This window comes from Pungitius pungitius, chromosome 4 (assembly GCF_949316345.1).
Source record: "Pungitius pungitius chromosome 4, fPunPun2.1, whole genome shotgun sequence".
Classification (NCBI taxonomy): domain Eukaryota; kingdom Metazoa; phylum Chordata; class Actinopteri; order Perciformes; family Gasterosteidae; genus Pungitius; species Pungitius pungitius.
This window is the reverse complement of record NC_084903.1, coordinates 7,935,279-7,952,078: the sequence shown is the minus strand read 5'-3', so window position 1 is coordinate 7,952,078 and position 16,800 is coordinate 7,935,279. Positions and strand designations below refer to the sequence as shown.

The 16,800-nt window shown below is 44.2% G+C and overlaps 5 protein-coding genes across 5 annotated transcripts; 3 read left to right on the top strand and 2 right to left on the bottom strand.

Moving 5' to 3' along the window:
* Positions 1-39: 39 nt before the first annotated feature.
* Positions 40-2,790, bottom strand: LOC119226194 (arylamine N-acetyltransferase, pineal gland isozyme NAT-10-like). Its single transcript, XM_037483810.2, has 2 exons — positions 2,135-2,790; positions 40-1,752 (listed from the first exon to the last, which is right to left on the bottom strand). Exon 2 carries the CDS (start codon positions 1,745-1,747, stop codon positions 878-880), a length of 870 nt encoding a protein of 289 aa, XP_037339707.1. The 5' UTR covers positions 1,748-1,752; positions 2,135-2,790; the 3' UTR covers positions 40-877.
* A 118-nt stretch (positions 2,791-2,908) lies between these two features.
* LOC119226185 (arylamine N-acetyltransferase, pineal gland isozyme NAT-10-like) lies at positions 2,909-5,440 on the bottom strand. Its single transcript, XM_037483798.2, has 2 exons — positions 4,814-5,440; positions 2,909-4,447 (listed from the first exon to the last, which is right to left on the bottom strand). The coding sequence occupies exon 2, from the start codon at positions 4,440-4,442 to the stop codon at positions 3,543-3,545; it is 900 nt and encodes a 299-aa protein (XP_037339695.2). The 5' UTR covers positions 4,443-4,447; positions 4,814-5,440; the 3' UTR covers positions 2,909-3,542.
* Positions 5,441-5,890: 450 nt separating this feature from the next.
* On the top strand, positions 5,891-8,139 carry LOC134102933 (uncharacterized). The gene is made up of 3 exons (XM_062562007.1): positions 5,891-6,072; positions 6,224-7,711; positions 8,083-8,139. Exons 2-3 carry the CDS (start codon positions 6,407-6,409, stop codon positions 8,137-8,139), a joined length of 1,362 nt encoding a protein of 453 aa, XP_062417991.1. The 5' UTR covers positions 5,891-6,072; positions 6,224-6,406.
* Positions 8,140-10,949: 2,810 nt separating this feature from the next.
* Positions 10,950-12,861, top strand: LOC119206889 (uncharacterized). The gene is made up of 2 exons (XM_037457613.2): positions 10,950-12,574; positions 12,726-12,861. The coding sequence occupies exon 1, from the start codon at positions 11,090-11,092 to the stop codon at positions 12,329-12,331; it is 1,242 nt and encodes a 413-aa protein (XP_037313510.2). The 5' UTR covers positions 10,950-11,089; the 3' UTR covers positions 12,332-12,574; positions 12,726-12,861.
* Positions 12,862-15,046: 2,185 nt separating this feature from the next.
* On the top strand, positions 15,047-16,753 carry sdr42e1 (short chain dehydrogenase/reductase family 42E, member 1). The gene is made up of 2 exons (XM_037483754.2): positions 15,047-15,130; positions 15,401-16,753. The coding sequence occupies exons 1-2, from the start codon at positions 15,069-15,071 to the stop codon at positions 16,500-16,502; spliced, it is 1,164 nt and encodes a 387-aa protein (XP_037339651.1). The 5' UTR covers positions 15,047-15,068; the 3' UTR covers positions 16,503-16,753.
* Positions 16,754-16,800: the final 47 nt, after the last annotated feature.

Sequence of the window (16,800 nt, the reverse complement as noted above, 5' to 3'; positions counted from 1 at the left end):
CTATTAAAATTTTAAACCCTCAGGAGACTTTAATTCAATTCAATTCATTTTATTTTGTATAGCCCAAAATCGCAAATTACAAATTTGCCTCAGAGGGCTTTACAGTCTGTACACATGCAACATCCTCTGTCCCGAAACCCTCACATCGGCACAGGAAAAACTCCCCAAAAAACTGACGACTTTACTTTCGTCATCTGGTAAATCATTAAGTTTGAAGGCTTTTAATGATTTAAAAGGGACAGCACTTTGCTCCCACATGTCACATAACAATGACAAATATTTACAATAGTGGGTTCATTCCAAACTTTTGACTCTGACTTGAACATCATCCAGGCTCTTTCTTCATGAAACGAAACTTCAAATATTTGTTTATGGTATTCACAACATGACAATCTCATCTAATTTTCCCATAAGATCCCACTCTTTTATCAGCTAAACTTTGATGGGGCCCAAGAATATCTTTTAGCTCATTTGAGTGTCAGAACAAAAATATACCTCAATGCATATTATTTAATAATAATCAGTGAGAGAATAGACCGAGCACGGATGACATTTCAGCAAATCAGTCCATATGCAAAGTTTTATAAATGTATGTTTTTTTGACAAACAACACATTGTGGTTCTATAGAAAAAGGGAAATGTGTTCAAATGTGTTTTTGGTCATTAAAAACTACTTAAGGATGACCTGTCTGCTTGTATCATTAACAAAAGAAAAAAACTGATTACATTTTTGATGTACATTAGATTACATTTAAAGCACTGCTCATGTTTCAAATAGAGAATTCGTCAACATGCTGCTCTACCTATGGCACAGGTAGATTGTCACAGGTTGAGGGATCTTTCCAGATCAATTTTTAAACCACACCTGTGTAGGAATTCAGAATGTGAAGTATGACTTGTTGTTGAGAGGCTTCAGTTTGTTCTGCAGCTTTATATTGAACTTTTCAAGAAGAATTTTTTCTATCTCATCATCCATTAGGTTTCTTATGTCTAAGACGTCCACTCCTTCGTCGGGTTTATAGGTGACCTCCCCGTAGGTCCAGCCAATCAGGGCTTTGAATCCTGTTGGTGTTTGCAAAGAGCAGATGGACTTATTGGTAAAGAGTGACGTCTCATTCTGGAGTTTGTGGTTTATCTCAAGGAAATGCTCGGCTTCCCGAGGCACCAAGGTGAAGCTGTACATCTGATTGGTTTCGTTCCTGTTCACCAGACTTGATTTGGCAAACTCTGGATTGAGAACATCTGGCTTTCTACCAGTTTTCTCCAGCACCCACACGTCCCCCTGGTCCATGAGGCGAAAGACACCTGGTGCCTGAGGTTGGTCCATTCCAGAGACGAGCTCCAGGGGCTCCCACAATTGGAAAGACAAGCCGAAGCTGACATCTGTTATGTAAGCCTTTCCATCGATGACAACCTTGTTGATGAAATGATTGTCAAGGGGGGCAAAATCATTGAGGACATTGTTGAAAACTCTAGAGCCCAGCGACGTGGTGTCGTATCCCATTTCTCTCAGCACCCAGCCAAACAGGAAGTTGTTCTCAAGGCACCAACCTCCACGGTGGCGCCTCACAATCTTGTTGAAAGTGGCTTCCAGGTCCATGACGTTCTTTTCACCACAGTGAATGCTGAGGTTTTCAAATGGGACGGACATGACGTGCTGTTTGTGGATTAACTTCAGTGTTGCAAGATCCAGTTTATCAAAAGATCCGTGGAATCCAATTCTTTCAAAGTATTCCTCCAATTTCATCTTGCCTGTAAAACAAAAAAGACAATACAGAATATCAATTTCTAAAAAGCCCTTGATCCTAAATAAAACCACTAGAAATCTCCACTATCCATCCTTTGTATGTTATAAGGGTATTGTGGTGATGTATAAAAAGGCTTTTGACACTGTGAATCATGGCAGAGCTTCTTCTGAACAAACTTTTAACATTAGAAGAAAAACACCAACATTATGAAAACGCCATAAAAGATGTATCAAGTTTCGTCTTTTTTTTAGGAAACAAATGTTAAAATGTGGGAAACATTTCACCACAAGTTTTGTTTTGTCAAAATGTCACCAAAATGCATACGAGCTGAATCAGCGAACGCAAACTGCAAGTCAGCACATCGCAAAAGTGAATAGGATACAAACCTTATGGGAACGGATAAATCCTTACGGACCAAATGTAAAACTCAAGATGATCTGAAAACGTGTAACACTATGCCGCCGTTAACAGTCAGTGGCTCTTTCTGAATATTTGTTCTTGTGTGGACCTTTGTTCTCGTGGACTTGTGAAACGTGATCAGTCGCAGCCAGAGTACTCTTCCTCAATTCTAAAGTCCGCATCTGGCCGAGAACGGTCATAATACCCGGATGTGACTCGCCTCGCCCATTTTACCGGGCATGCTGTTTTAGCAATGCAAAGTCTGTTGCATCAGGAACGGGGATGTTGCTCTATGTTATGTTATTTTGCTCTATATGCTACCGTCCATCCAAAGCCTCCTGTCTCCTTCTCCCTTTCCTAGCATTCCGTTTCCTGTTTTGGATGATCTTTACTGTAACCCTCTAAATTAACCCACTAACTCAATATTAACTGCATTTTTCTTAGTTCAAGTGGCCTATCCAGCTTTTACAGAGATGTGCTTGCTGCTGATCCATAACCCACACAAATAAAATGATCTAGAATGGATCTAATTCACTGTAAATGAATTATAAATAAGTGATGCACCTCATCAATTGTTTTAATATGCACAGCATGTACCTAAAACCACATACCTAAAATTGTCAAATGTTCTCTTTCCAGTTCATGATTATAAAGTCTTAGTTTAACTGTACCATATTGTATCCTTTGTGAGAAAACTGTTTTTTTTATCTATTAAAATTTTAAACCCTCAGGGGACTTTACTTTCGTCACCTGGTAAATCATTAAGTTTGAAGGCTTTTAATGATTTAAAAGGGACAGCACTTTGCTCCCGCATGTCACATAACAATGACAAATATTTACAATAGTGGGTTCATTCCAAACTTTTGACTCTGACTTGAACATCATCCAGGCTCTTTCTTCATGAAACGAAACTTCAAATATTTGTTTATGGTATTCACAACATGACAATCTCATCTAATTTTCCCATAAGATCCCAGTCTTTTATCAGCTAAATTTTGATGGGGCCCAAGAATATCTTTTAGCTCAATTGTGTGTCAGAACAAAAATATACATCCAAGCATATTATTTAATAATAATCAGTGAGAGAATAGACAGAGCACAGATGACATTTCAGCAAACCAGTCCATATACAAAGTTTTATAAATGTATGTTTTTTTGACAAACAACACATTGTGGTTCTATAGAAAAAGGGAAATGTGTTTTTGGTCATTAAAAACTACTTAAGGATGACCTATCTGCTTGTATCATTAACAAAAGAAAAAAACTGATTACATTTTTGATGTACATTAGATTACATTTAAAGCACTGCTCATGTTTCAAATAGAGAATTCGTCAACATGCTGCTCTACCTAGTTGGCACAGGTAGATTGTCACAGGTTGAGGGATCTTTCCAGATCAATTTTTAAACCACACCTGTGTAGGAATCCAGAATGTGAAGTATGACTTGTTGTTGAGAGGCTTCAGTTTGTTCTGCAGCTTTATATTGAACTTTTCAAGAAGAATTTTTTCTATCTCATCATCCATTAGGTTTCTTATGTCTAAGACGTCCACTCCTTCGTCGGGTTTATAGGTGACCTCCCCGTAGGTCCAGCCAATCAGGGCTTTGAATCCTGTTGGTGTTTGCAAAGAGCAGATGGACTTATTGGTAAAGAGAGACGTCTCATTCTGGAGTTTGTGGTTTATCTCAAGGAAATGCTCGGCTTCCCGAGGCACCAAGGTGAAGCTGTACATCTGATTGGTTTCGTTCCTGTTCACCAGACTTGATTTGGCAAACTCTGGATTGAGAACATCTGGCTTTCTACCAGTTTTCTCCAGCACCCACACGTCCCCCTGGTCCATGAGGCGAAAGACGCCTGGTGCCTGAGGTTGGTCCATTCCAGAGACGAGCTCTAGGGGCTCCCACAATTGGAAAGACAAGCCGAAGCTGACATCTGTTATGTAAGCCTTTCCATCGATGACAACCTTGTTGATGAAATGATTATCAAGGGGGGCAAAATCATTGAGGACATTGTTGAAAACTCTGGAGCCCAGCGACGTGGTGTCGTATCCCATTTCTCTCAGCACCCAGCCAAACAGGAAGTTGTTCTCAAGGCACCAACCTCCACGGCGGCGCCTCACAATCTTGTTGAAAGTGGCTTCCAGGTCCATGACGTTCTTTTCACCACAGTGAATGCTGAGGTTTTCAAATGGGACGGACGTGACGTGCTGTGTGTGGATCAACTTCAGTGTTGCAAGATCCAGTTTATCAAAAGATCCGTGGAATCCAATTCTTTCAAAGTATTCCTCCAATTTCATCTTGCCTGTAAAATAAAAAAGACAATAAAGAAGCCCTTGATCCTAAATAAAACCACTAGAAATCTCCACTATCCATCCTTTGTATGTTATAATGGTATTGTGGTGATGTATAAAAAGGCTTTTGACACCATGAATCATGGCAGAGCTTTTTCTGAACAAACTTTTAATATTAGAAGCAAAACACCAACATTATGAAAACGCCATAAAAGATGTATCAAGTTTTGTCTTTTTTTTAGGAAACAAATGTTAAAATGTGGGAAACATTTCACCACAAGTTTTGTTTTGTCAAAATGTCACCAAAATGCATACGAGCTGAATCAGCGAACGCAAACTGCAAGTCAGCACATCGCAAAAGTGAATAGGATACAAACCTTATGGGAACGGATAAATCCTTACGGACCAAATGTAAAACTCAAGATGATCTGAAAACGTGTAACACTATGCCGCCGTTAACAGTCAGTGGCTCTTTCTGAATAGTTGTTCTTGTGTGGACCTTTGTTCTCGTGGACTTGTGAAACGTGATCAGTCGCAGCCAGAGTACTCTTCCTCAATTCTAAAGTCCGCATCTGGCCGAGAACGGTCATAATATCCGGATGTGACTCGCCTCGCCCATTTTACCGGGCATGCTGTTTTAGCAATGCAAAGTCTGTTGCATCAGGAACGGGGATGTTGCTCTATGTTATGTTATTTTGCTCTATATGCTACCGTCCATCCAAAGCCTCCTGTCTCCTTCTCCCTTTCCTAGCATGCCGTTTCCTGTTTTGGATGATCTTTACTGTAACCCTCTAAATTAACCCACTAACTCAATATTAATTGCATTTTTCTTAGTTCAAGTGGTCTATCCAGCTTTTTCAGAGATGTGCTTGCTGCTGATCCTGACTCGCCCCGCCCATTTTACCGGGCATGCATCGGAACAGGCGCGTCTCTTCTCTTGTGAGAGCCAAATATCCCAGAATGCATTTCACCTCAGCAACAGGTAACAAAGACAGAGGAAAATAAACCCAACGGTAGGTCAAAGTTTATAAATACTACTATATATAGGTGTAGTTAACGGACCGTCAGACCCTCCAGCACCAGGCGGTCAGCTTATCTCAGCCCCGAGAGAGCATCCTGTTTTCGGCAAGTCTTCTGTGAAATGCTCCGCTTGTTTTCACGTCTCCGTAGCGGTGATACGTGAGATATAACTATACTATAACTGGGCTGAGTCTTCATAACTTTAAATGTGGTGACTGATGTTGTTCCCCGGTAACGTTACCTCTGTTGGATTTTAGATTCATAACTTCATATTTAAATGTAACCACAGAGTGCAGCTTGTTATTGTCTATCGTTGTGCATTAAAACTAACGATGTTTTAATTAAAGGACACGAGGAGACCGTCTTTGAGACTCTAAACCGGCAGCAGGACCACAGCTTCCAAGACACTCTTATGCTCTGAACTGCAATAATAATTGTGTTGCCTTTTAGGCATTAGGCTTTTACTTTGTACAAGCTTTTATTTTGAAATGGTTTCCTGCCTTAGGAGTTCCAGGCGTTAGTTTCCTGTTAGTGGTTAGAGGAAAATGGTGGAATCCATCAACATGCTTTCGTCATCCATTGCAATCTACATCGTAAATGCTGCAGAGGCAATGTCGTAAGTTGATAACTTCATTGTTTTAATTATAAGGTTAATGTTAAGATGCATATTTACAGTAAAAGGAGATTTGATGACTGTAATTAAAAAACGTTTTATTCACATATGTTTACGTAGGACTAAACAATTTTGTATCTTGTGTTTGTTACAGTTTTCACTCTTCTGTCTGTGACATGATATAAAGAGCCACAGTAAACAGCTTGAGAAGCTTACTACGACTCAACTCGTCATTTGCAGAAAGAGTTTAGCTAGTTGAATAGCTGCGGTTGCTACACCGTAGTGAAGACAACATAGTGAAAAGACAAAGAAAGCTGGCGTTGTACATCGTGGTAAGATGGATAGCAAACAAAGCGACAGGGAGTCAGTGGCCAGTAAAAGAAGTTCACGGTCTTCAACTTCATCAGCTGGCTCAGTAACACGTGCTCGTGCTAAAGCGGAGGCAGCTAAAGCACGCGCTACATTTGCAAACAAAGAAGCTAAAGCTAAGCTAGAAAGAGCTGCAACGGAGGCTAAGCTACAGAAAGAAAAGGCAGAAAAAGAAGCGGAATATTACAAAGAGAAAGCAGCAATCGAGTTCGAATTGCAGCTAGAGAAGGCAAGAAAGGATGCTGAGCTAGAAGCGCTTGCTAGTTATCGCGAAGCCGCATCGGCCGAAGCTGAAGCTGCCGTGTGGGAAGATGCAATGGACAATTTTGTTGTACTGGATGAAGCAGGCCCATCAGAGAAGGACAAACTGGAGCGTACAAGTGAATATGTCCAGTCTCAATACGAGCTACACTCAGGTGAAACCCATCCACGTACCAGGTCACTAAGACAAGCAGCCATGAATGCTAGTTCCCAAGTATCTCAGCTTCCGACAGATGAAACCCATCAAGGATATTCTTCCAATCCTTTCTCTCCAACATGGCAGCCGCCTGTTAGTCCTAAAGAACCGTCATATGCAAAAAATATTACCAACCCTGCATTAGCAAACTATGGCTCGGAAAATGTGCAAACACCTTCAGCTATTAAAGTGGAAAGGCAAGTCCCACGAAAGGAGACTGACCATCAGACAAACATAAACATGCGTAACGCATACTCAAACAACCCTCCTCAGCCTTCCCTTCCACACTTCATATCAACAGCTAGCCATGGTGCACCCGGAGCCGAACATCTAGCACAGTTCTTGGCTCGTCGCGACCTGGTGAGTTCAAGTTTATATAAATTTGATGATAACCCAGAAAACTATCGAGCTTGGCATTCATCATACATAAACGCCACTCAAGGGCTAGGCCTCACAGCCACGGAGGAGCTAGACTTAATGACTAAGTGGCTCGGTAGAGAATCCAGCGACCAAGTCAGACGTCTCCGTTCAGTGCACGCGACGAATCCTGTCGTAGCACTCAGAAGGGCCTGGGAACGTCTCCAGGAATGTTATGCAGCACCCGAAGTCATCGAAAGGTCCCTTTTCAACCGGCTCGATCATTTCCCAAGGCTTTCAGGGAAAGAACACACAAAGCTACGAGAACTAGCCAACCTGTTAATGGAGGTGCAGGGAGCCAAGGAGGACGGCTACCTCCCAGGCCTGTCTTACCTGGACACCGCAAGAGGGATCGAACCCATAGTTGCAAAACTGCCTTATGGTCTTCAAGAAAGATGGGTATCCGCCGGTTCAAAGCACAAGGATGAAAATAATGGACGATTTCCCCCATTCGAGTTCTTTGCAAGTTTTGTACACCACGAGGCACGGAAAAGGAATGACCCTAGCTTTGCCATTCAAGGTACTAGCGGCTTAGCTGCGAAGCCTGAAAGGCCCTCCTTTAGAAGTAACCAAACCCCTATATCAGTTCACAAGACGGATATAGCCTCAACACACTCAAACGACCTAAAAGGAACCGGCGATCCAAACAAAACCTGTCCAATACATGGTAAACCCCACCCACTCAGACGATGCAAAGCCTTCAGAGCCAAACACCTAGAGGAAAGGAAAACCTTTCTCAAGGCAAAGGGAATCTGCTTCAAATGCTGCAGTTCAACTACGCACTTGGCAAGAGACTGTCCAACTACAGTCAAGTGTATAGAGTGTGATAGTACCTACCACGACGCTGCTATGCATCCGGGTCCTGCACTTCAAGACGGGGCTCCCTCAACCTCACCACACAACGGCGGGGAGAGAGAAGAGAGCAGTGACACTAAAGCCGTCGTCAGCGCAAGCTGTACCGAAGTTTGTGGAGCACGACAAGTCGGCAAGTCATGTTCCAAGATTTGCTTAGTGAAAGTATACCACAAACGTCAACCAGACAAAGCCATCAAGGCCTACGCCATATTGGACGACCAAAGCAACCGATCGTTAGCAAGGTCTACTTTCTTCGAGCTCTTCGACATCAAGTGCGAACCATATTCCTATTCTTTGAGGACGTGTTCCGGCACAACAGAAACATCCGGACGTAGGGCTGAAGAGTTTGTGGTGGAGTCACTCGACAGCAGGGTCACAATCCCTCTACCACCCCTCATCGAGTGCAACGACATTCTTGACAATCGGTCAGAAATCCCAACGCCAAACGCAGCTCTATGTCACCCTCACCTTCGCAAGGTAGCAGAACACATTCCAGAAGTTGACCCCACAGCAGAGATTCTCCTGTTACTCGGCAGAGATATCATTAGAGTTCACAAGGTACGGGAACAAATCAATGGTCCACACAATGCCCCATTTGCCCAACGCCTAGATCTGGGCTGGGTGCTAGTAGGAGAAGTCTGCTTGGGGAATGCACACAAGCCTACAGTTAGCACCTTCAAGACAGCTGTGCTCGACAATGGCCGCCTATCGCTCCTTCCACCTTGCACCAGTTTTCTACGAGTCAAAGAAACGGTTCCTTGTAGCAGGGAGACAAGACACACCTCCAGTAAGGTTACAGGAGAAGTGTTGGGACAAACTGTTTTCAATCACACAGAAAACGACAACAGGTTGGCACCCTCATTTGAAGACAAGGTTTTCTTGAAGCTTATGGACGAAGAGGTCTTCAGGAATGAGTCACAAAGTTGGGTAGCTCCACTCCCATTCCGACAACCAAGACAATACTTACCTAACAACCGGGAACAGGCAGTGCAGCGCTTTGGATCACTTCAACGAAGCCTGAGTAGGAAGCCAGATTTGCAACAGCAGTTTGTGGCCTTCATGGGAAAAATATTGGAGAACGACCACGCCGAAGTCGCACCACCTCTGGCAGAAGACGAAGAATGTTGGTACCTGCCGACCTTTGGTGTGTTCCATCCACAAAAGCCAGGTCAAATCAGAGTGGTTTTCGACTCAAGTGCTAAACATGCCGGGGTTTCCCTCAATGATGTGCTCCTCACAGGCCCAGACCTGAACAACTCACTTCTTGGAGTTCTGTTGCGGTTTCGGAAGGAAAAGGTTGCTGTCCTAGCGGACATACAGCAGATGTTTCACTGCTTTGTGGTACGAGAAGATCACAGGAACTACCTCAGATTTCTTTGGTACAGGGACAACGATGTGACCAAAGACGTCATAGACTTCAGAATGAAGGTTCATGTCTTCGGCAACAGCCCGTCTCCCGCAATAGCTATTTACGGGCTTAGACGAGCTATCAGAGAGGGTTCCCAAAAACATGGGGAAGACACAGTCAACTTTGTTATGCGTCACTTCTACGTCGACGATGGCCTTTGTTCTATGCCAACGGATGCGGAAGCCATCGACTTACTGCGCCGAACCCAGACTTCACTTGCCGAGTCTAACCTCCGCCTTCACAAGTTTGCCTCAAACAGTAAAGAAGTCTTGCAAGCTTTCCCACCAGAAGACCGTATAGGGGCCTCAAAGGATGTCGACCTCAGCGGGGAAGCTGCACACACTCAACGGAGCCTGGGTCTTCTATGGGAGATAACCAGGGACACGTTCACCTTCTCTGCTTCAACTGATATGAAGCCATTTACTCGCCGTGGAGTCCTCTCCACGGTAAACAGTGTTTTTGACCCTTTTGGGTTCGTGGCCCCGGTCACTACTCAAGGAAGAGCCCTTCTCAGGGAACTCACAGTCGAACTTTCTGGTTGGGATGCACCGCTACCTGCAGACAAATTGAGAAAGTGGGAGGCCTGGAGAGACTCACTCCAAGACCTCAAGCTCCTTCACATACCAAGGACATACACAGCAGTCTCTCTAGCTAAAGCGGTGAGAACTGAGCTCTGCGTGTTCTCTGATGCATCCACTAAAGCCATTGGCGCTGTGGCATACTTGAAGGCCATACAAGAAGACAAACAAATTCAGATTGGATTTGTTATGGGAAAGTCAAAACTGGCACCTCAGTCTGAACCAACCATCCCAAGACTCGAGCTATGTGCAGCCGTCTTGGCCGTGGAAATGGCAGAGCTAATTCAGGATGAACTGGATGTTAAGCTGGATTCAACCAAGTTCTACAGCGACAGCAAGGTTGTTCTTGGCTATATCTACAACGAAAGCAAACGTTTCCATGTCTACGTGCATAATAGAGTTCAGCGTATTCGCCAATCCACGAAACCCGAACAATGGCACTATGTGCACACAGAGGAAAATCCTGCTGACCATGCATCGCGGTCAGTTCCTGCTTCACGTCTGCCAGAAACAACGTGGTTCACAGGGCCCAACTTCCTCTACAAAACTCCCGACAAACCAGAACCAGTAAAGACATTCGATCTCATCAAACCAGATATGGATGTAGAGATCCGTCCAGAAGTAAGGAGCTATGCCACAAAGCTCGAAGAGAAAGGACTCAGCTCAGAACGCTTTCAAAGGTTCTCCAGCTTCAAGACCCTTGTTCGAGCCGTTGCACTCCTAATACATATCGCAAGGTGTCAAAAACTATCCAACTGGAGTGACAAATGTAAGGGATGGCATAAGTGCGATCTGTCTCGCACCCCAGACGAACTATGTCAAGCGAAGGAGGTCATCATCAGAGCTGTTCAGAAGGAAGCGTTCAAAAAAGAATTTGAAGCTTTGGAGACATCTAGGCCAGTCCCCTTGAACAGCAGCCTTCATCGGCTTAGCCCAATGTTGCAGAACAATCTTATCTGCCTTGGAGGCCGGCTGAAGAATGCTAACCTGAACATTGGAGAAAAGAACCCGGTTATCCTCCCCAAAGACAACCACGTTTCCTTGCTACTCGCCAGATACCACCACGCTGAGGTCAAACATCAAGGTCGTCACCTGACGGAAGGTGCTGTCAGGGCAGCGGGATTTTGGCTCTTGGGCGGGAAAAGGATCATCAATTCGATTCTACACAAATGTGTAACCTGTCGTAAGCTTAGAGGTAAATTCCAGCAACAACGCATGGCAGACTTACCTCCAGAACGCCTTACGACCTGTCCTCCCTTTACATACGTGGGTTTGGACGTCTTCGGACCTTGGGTCGTCTGCACCAGACGGACAAGAGGGGGGCAAGCTGAGAGCAAGCGGTGGGCCATAATGTTCTGCTGCATGAGCTCCAGGGCTGTCCACATCGAGGTCATTGACTCGATGGACACATCAGGCTGCATCAACGCTTTAAGACGTTTCTTTGCAATAAGAGGACCAGCCAAACAACTGCGATCAGATTGCGGCACAAACTTCATAGGGGCCTGTAAAGAACTTGGAATGAGCAAAGACCAACCAGATACAACTGTGCAGAAGTATCTTAACCAAGAAGGGTGTTCTTGGCAGTTCAATCCCCCGCACGCCTCGCACATGGGTGGTTCTTGGGAACGCCTGATCGGTTTGGCCCGAAGAATTCTTGATTCAATGCTTCTTGAACAGCACACTCGCTTAACCCACGATGTCCTGTGTACACTAATGGCAGAAGTCACAGCAATCCTAAACGCGAGGCCACTAATCCCAGTTTCAAACGATCCCGAGGATCCATTGATCTTGTCGCCATCAATGCTCCTAACTCAGAAAGGGGGAGTCCCTTCCCCACCCGGGGATTTCACAGACAAAGACCTCCTCACCAAGCAATGGAGACAAGTTCAAGCGCTGGCCAACAGGTTCTGGAAACGTTGGAGTCGTGAGTACTTGCCCACCTTGCTTCGCAGGAAGAAATGGCACAAGTCTTACCGAAACCTTCAGGAGGGAGACATTGTCCTTCTTAAAGACACTCAAGTAGCCCGTAACCACTGGCCAACGGCTATAATCACAAAGACCTTTCCTGGAAAAGATGGGAGAGTGAGGAAAGTGGAACTAAGGACCACAGTTCAGGGATCTTCAAAGACTTTCCTCAGGCCAGTCTCCGAGGTGATCTTACTTTTAGTTAAGGACTGATGTACTGAAACTCATTTCCTAGTTTAGTAGTACTAGTGACCTCACTGAGGCCAGGCGGGGAGTGTGTTGCCTTTTAGGCATTAGGCTTTTACTTTGTACAAGCTTTTATTTTGAAATGGTTTCCTGCCTTAGGAGTTCCAGGCGTTAGTTTCCTGTTAGTGGTTAGAGGAAAATGGTGGAATCCATCAACATGCTTTCGTCATCCATTGCAATCTACATCGTAAATGCTGCAGAGGCAATGTCGTAAGTTGATAACTTCATTGTTTTAATTATAAGGTTAATGTTAAGATGCATATTTACAGTAAAAGGAGATTTGATGACTGTAATTAAAAAACGTTTTATTCACATATGTTTACGTAGGACTAAACAATTTTGTATCTTGTGTTTGTTACAGTTTTCACTCTTCTGTCTGTGACATGATATAAAGAGCCACAGTAAACAGCTTGAGAAGCTTACTACGACTCAACTCGTCATTTGCAGAAAGAGTTTAGCTAGTTGAATAGCTGCGGTTGCTACACCGTAGTGAAGACAACATAATAATAAATAAAAATAATTCCACTAATGACTAATTTCTCTTTGTGATATTTAATATCTGGTTAACTGCTTGCATATGTTTGAAAATGTAAATACAACTGTCGCACCATTGATCCCTGCACAGAGGTGTGGACTCGAGTCATGTGACTTGGACTCATGAATTTGATGACTTGAGACTCGACTCGACAAAACGTACAAAGACTTGCAACTCGACTTGGACTTTAACATCGATGACTCGTGACTTCACTTGGACTCGAGCCTTTTGACCCGAGAAGACTTGCTACTTCGCATGAAAACTGGGGATAACATTTTCACACGGCCGCGCCGCTCTGTTTATCTGCATCTGTCAAAAATGTGCGCCACCTGTATGCAGAGAGCGCTGCCTGAACGACATCCAATCACTGCAGTCCATTTGACCGTATCAACGAGACAGCTCGTTCATGGTTACAAAAATGTTTGAACCCGGATTCAGACTCCGATGGAAATCCTCGCCAACATTATGTCAACGTCCGTTTTAAAGTACTGTAATGAGCTGAGTTAATGTTATTAGTTAATCAGTTATGCAGATGTTGCATGCACGTTATGCTCTGTTACCAGCTGTAGTTACGCGAGACAACCCGAGTTTTGGGGGGCCGTGTATGCGGAAGTGTTCGTTCCGCGTGGTGACGGCCAACAGTGACCGAAGTTGAGTTGTTTTATATAAATAAATGCACCGGAGTTGCAAGCCAGTCATCGCCTCCTTATTTACGCTGCAGCATTGGGGTGAGCGTTACAGTACTATAACACAGTGACAGTTGATCCACCATTACCCATCCCTACGTAGTCTAGGTCTGTGAGGCAGCGCACCATCACCCAGGGTTCCCAGTCCGCACTATAATAAGAGGACTTGAAATGACTCGAAATTTAAATGGTAAGACTTTGGACTCATCTTGAGACTGGTTGGCTTTGACTTTTTATTCGACTTGGGACTTGACTCGACTTCACTCGGGACTCGAGGGCAACGACTTGAGACTTACTTCTGACATGCATAATAATGACTTGGTCCCACCTCTGTCCCTGCATCATAGATATTAAATACTATGTTAGTCACTAATGATCATGTCATCTATCTTAGGTATGTAGCCTCATTGATCACTATATTATATACTGTACATACAATACTATGAGGTTAATCACTATTAATGTAAAGATACAGAAGAAGTTGAGGTACATTGTCAATTTAATTTCTAGTGATGTTTGTGTATTTAACTGTACGAGGACACCACACTGATTATCAGCCTCTTGATGCTAGAGTAACAAGAATACAAACTGTAGTGTTACTATCCAGTAAAATATTTACTGTTTAATTGTTACTGAAACCAACGTCCTCCTTTATGAAACCATTATAAAGCTAATGCAGTGTGGTGTAATACAAAAGTCCTAAATTAAACGTTCACCTCAGTAACGTTTTGTGTTTCTTCCATCCAATATGAAATGAAATTAGATACACACCTGTCAGTGTAATCCAGTAAAATTCAGCAGCATCAAACTACAGCTGCTCCTCTTCATCGGCTTTAAAAAGATTTTGGACTGTATAACAATTTTGATCCGATCCATTGAGATATTTTGCCTAATTATTTTATGACTATATATATAAATAAAATCATAGCGCTCAATATTATATATACCAATTCTAATTTTAAATAAAAATGAAACAAAAGCTTGATAATAGTAAAATTCAAGAACTATATTTATCTGCAAATAAAGTTCCAGAGCCATGCGCATTAAATCATACATGCGTTTGATAATTATACAGTTTTCACATGTTTTATCATCGTGTTGATATATCTGGATTGAAAAATACATAAACTGCCAATCGCTACGTGACTAAATTGTGATACTTCCTGTTTTATTCTGACACAGTACAAACACTTGGAGCGGCTGCTCCGGTTTTCCGCTTATGGACGTTTTATGCTTAAATTACGTAACTAAAGCACGTAGGTCTCGCAAACTACGGAAGTGCACGTGAGTGCACGCTGCCGCCCTCTCGCCGGTTCCGTGTTGGAGTTTTACCTCAAAAGGTACACGGACCCCCCTCGTTTTCTACCAGGAGCACCGCCAGCGAAAGGCCATAAACTCACGTGGTTGGAGAACATCGGCGGAGGATCCTGAATACTGACGTCAATAATCTCTTTTACCAAATTCAGCGATTTGTCCACCTGCAATGGAACGTGCACGCGCGGACACGCTTGTGATAACTGGTGGATGTGGTTATTTGGGCTACCGGTAAGGACAATGCCATATTGTTTATTACTAAAGTAAACGTAAAGTGACGTCTCATACTGCCAGTCAGGTCACAATGGCTCCAGAGTGCTTCTGTGCTGTAACGCTGCTTTGCCGCGTCAAGGGGGCGCCACAGCACCAGTGGTTTCAGGAAGAACGGATCTGTGACTGCTGGCAGACCCAACATTAGAAACACAAGCATAGTGGTCGTTTAAGTCTGTTGAGGAGTGTCATGCGGAGATTCATTATCGATAACTTGTTTCCCCACTGCAGCCTGGCATGTTCCGTCCACACAAAAGGAGCCAAGATCATTCTTTTTGACACAGTTCCTCCTCCAAATGAAGAGATGCCGGAGGACTTTACGTTTGTTAAAGGGGACATACGGGAGTATGCACAAGTCGAGGAGGCTGTCGCTGGCGCCGACTGTGTGTTCCACATTGCCTCCTACGGCATGTCCGGCAGAGAGCAGCTGAACCGCCATCTGATTGAAGCGGTGAATGTCCGAGGCACAGAGAACGTCCTGAGGGCCTGCGTCGAGCATGGAGTGTCCAGGCTGGTTTACACCAGCACCTTCAACGTGGTGTTTGGAGGCCAAGAGATAGAGAACGGGGATGAAAGCCTCCCTTATCTACCTCTCCATCTCCATCCGGACCACTACTCCAGAACAAAGGCGCTGGCGGAGATGGCAGTGCTGAAAGCCGACGGCACGGCACTGAAGGACGGCTCCGGGGTGCTGAGATGTTGTGCGCTGCGTCCTGCAGGAATCTACGGGCCCGGCGAGCAGAGGCACCTGCCCAGGATAGTTGGCTACATAGAGAAGGGCATCTTCAGGTTTGTTTACGGTGACCCCAGCAGCCTGGTGGAGTTTGTCCATGTGGACAACCTAGTCTCGGCACACAAGCTGGCCGCCGAGGCGCTGACCTCAGAGAAGCAGCACCGCTCTGCTGGCCAGGCCTACTTCATCTCAGACGGAAGGCCTGTCAATAATTTTGAATTCTTCCGACCTCTGGTAGAGGGCTTGGGCTATCCTTTCCCCAAACTGCGCCTTCCTGTCTCTCTCGTCTACTTTGTGGCCTTTCTCACAGAAATGATCCACCACCTCATTGGGCCCTTCTATAACTTCCAGCCGCTGTTGACGCGCACAGAGGTGTATAAGACTGGCGTGACGCACTACTTCAGCATGGCTAAGGCCGAGGCGGAGCTCGGTTATGAGCCCCAGGAGTACGACCTGGATGAGGTGGTTCAATGGTTCAGAAGCAGAGGCCATGGGAGAAAATCTCACAGCTCCGCCCTCAGTCGATGGCTTTTAGACATCCTGTTTGTTTCTGCCTTTGTTGCCGTGGCTCTCTCTTTTCTTCCATTTGTTGGCAGTTGAAAGACAGCTAAAGCAAAAATGACAGATTTTTATAAAATGACGAAAAAACAGTATACCCCCCCCCCCCGCTTTTTATACTGTAATATCCATAATTTATAATAATAAGCTAATTCTGTTTTGATTTCATATTGGACAGTATGTGTCAAATGCTACCCATTTTTTTTTACAAAATACCCTAACACAGACATGCATTTTTGGAGTTGTGATATGCTGACGAATGATTGATCTGAAACCTGCAATAAATAAACAATTTTCTATAGAAAATGTGGTTTGTATATTTTTGACAGGATTCATGGAT

Excerpts from the sequence above, each read along its gene's own strand:
- LOC119226194 (XM_037483810.2), bottom strand. The coding sequence starts at position 1,747 with ATGAAATTGGAGGAATACTTTGAAAGAATTGGATTCCACGGATCTTTT.
- LOC119226185 (XM_037483798.2), bottom strand. The coding sequence starts at position 4,442 with ATGAAATTGGAGGAATACTTTGAAAGAATTGGATTCCACGGATCTTTT.
- LOC134102933 (XM_062562007.1), top strand. The coding sequence starts at position 6,407 with ATGGATAGCAAACAAAGCGACAGGGAGTCAGTGGCCAGTAAAAGAAGT. Across the intron at positions 7,712-8,082 it reads ATGGTCTTCAAGAAAGATGG|TTCAACTACGCACTTGGCAA; the intron begins GTATCCGCCGGT and ends CAAATGCTGCAG.
- LOC119206889 (XM_037457613.2), top strand. The coding sequence starts at position 11,090 with ATGTTGCAGAACAATCTTATCTGCCTTGGAGGCCGGCTGAAGAATGCT.
- sdr42e1 (XM_037483754.2), top strand. The coding sequence starts at position 15,069 with ATGGAACGTGCACGCGCGGACACGCTTGTGATAACTGGTGGATGTGGT. Across the intron at positions 15,131-15,400 it reads TGTGGTTATTTGGGCTACCG|CCTGGCATGTTCCGTCCACA; the intron begins GTAAGGACAATG and ends TCCCCACTGCAG.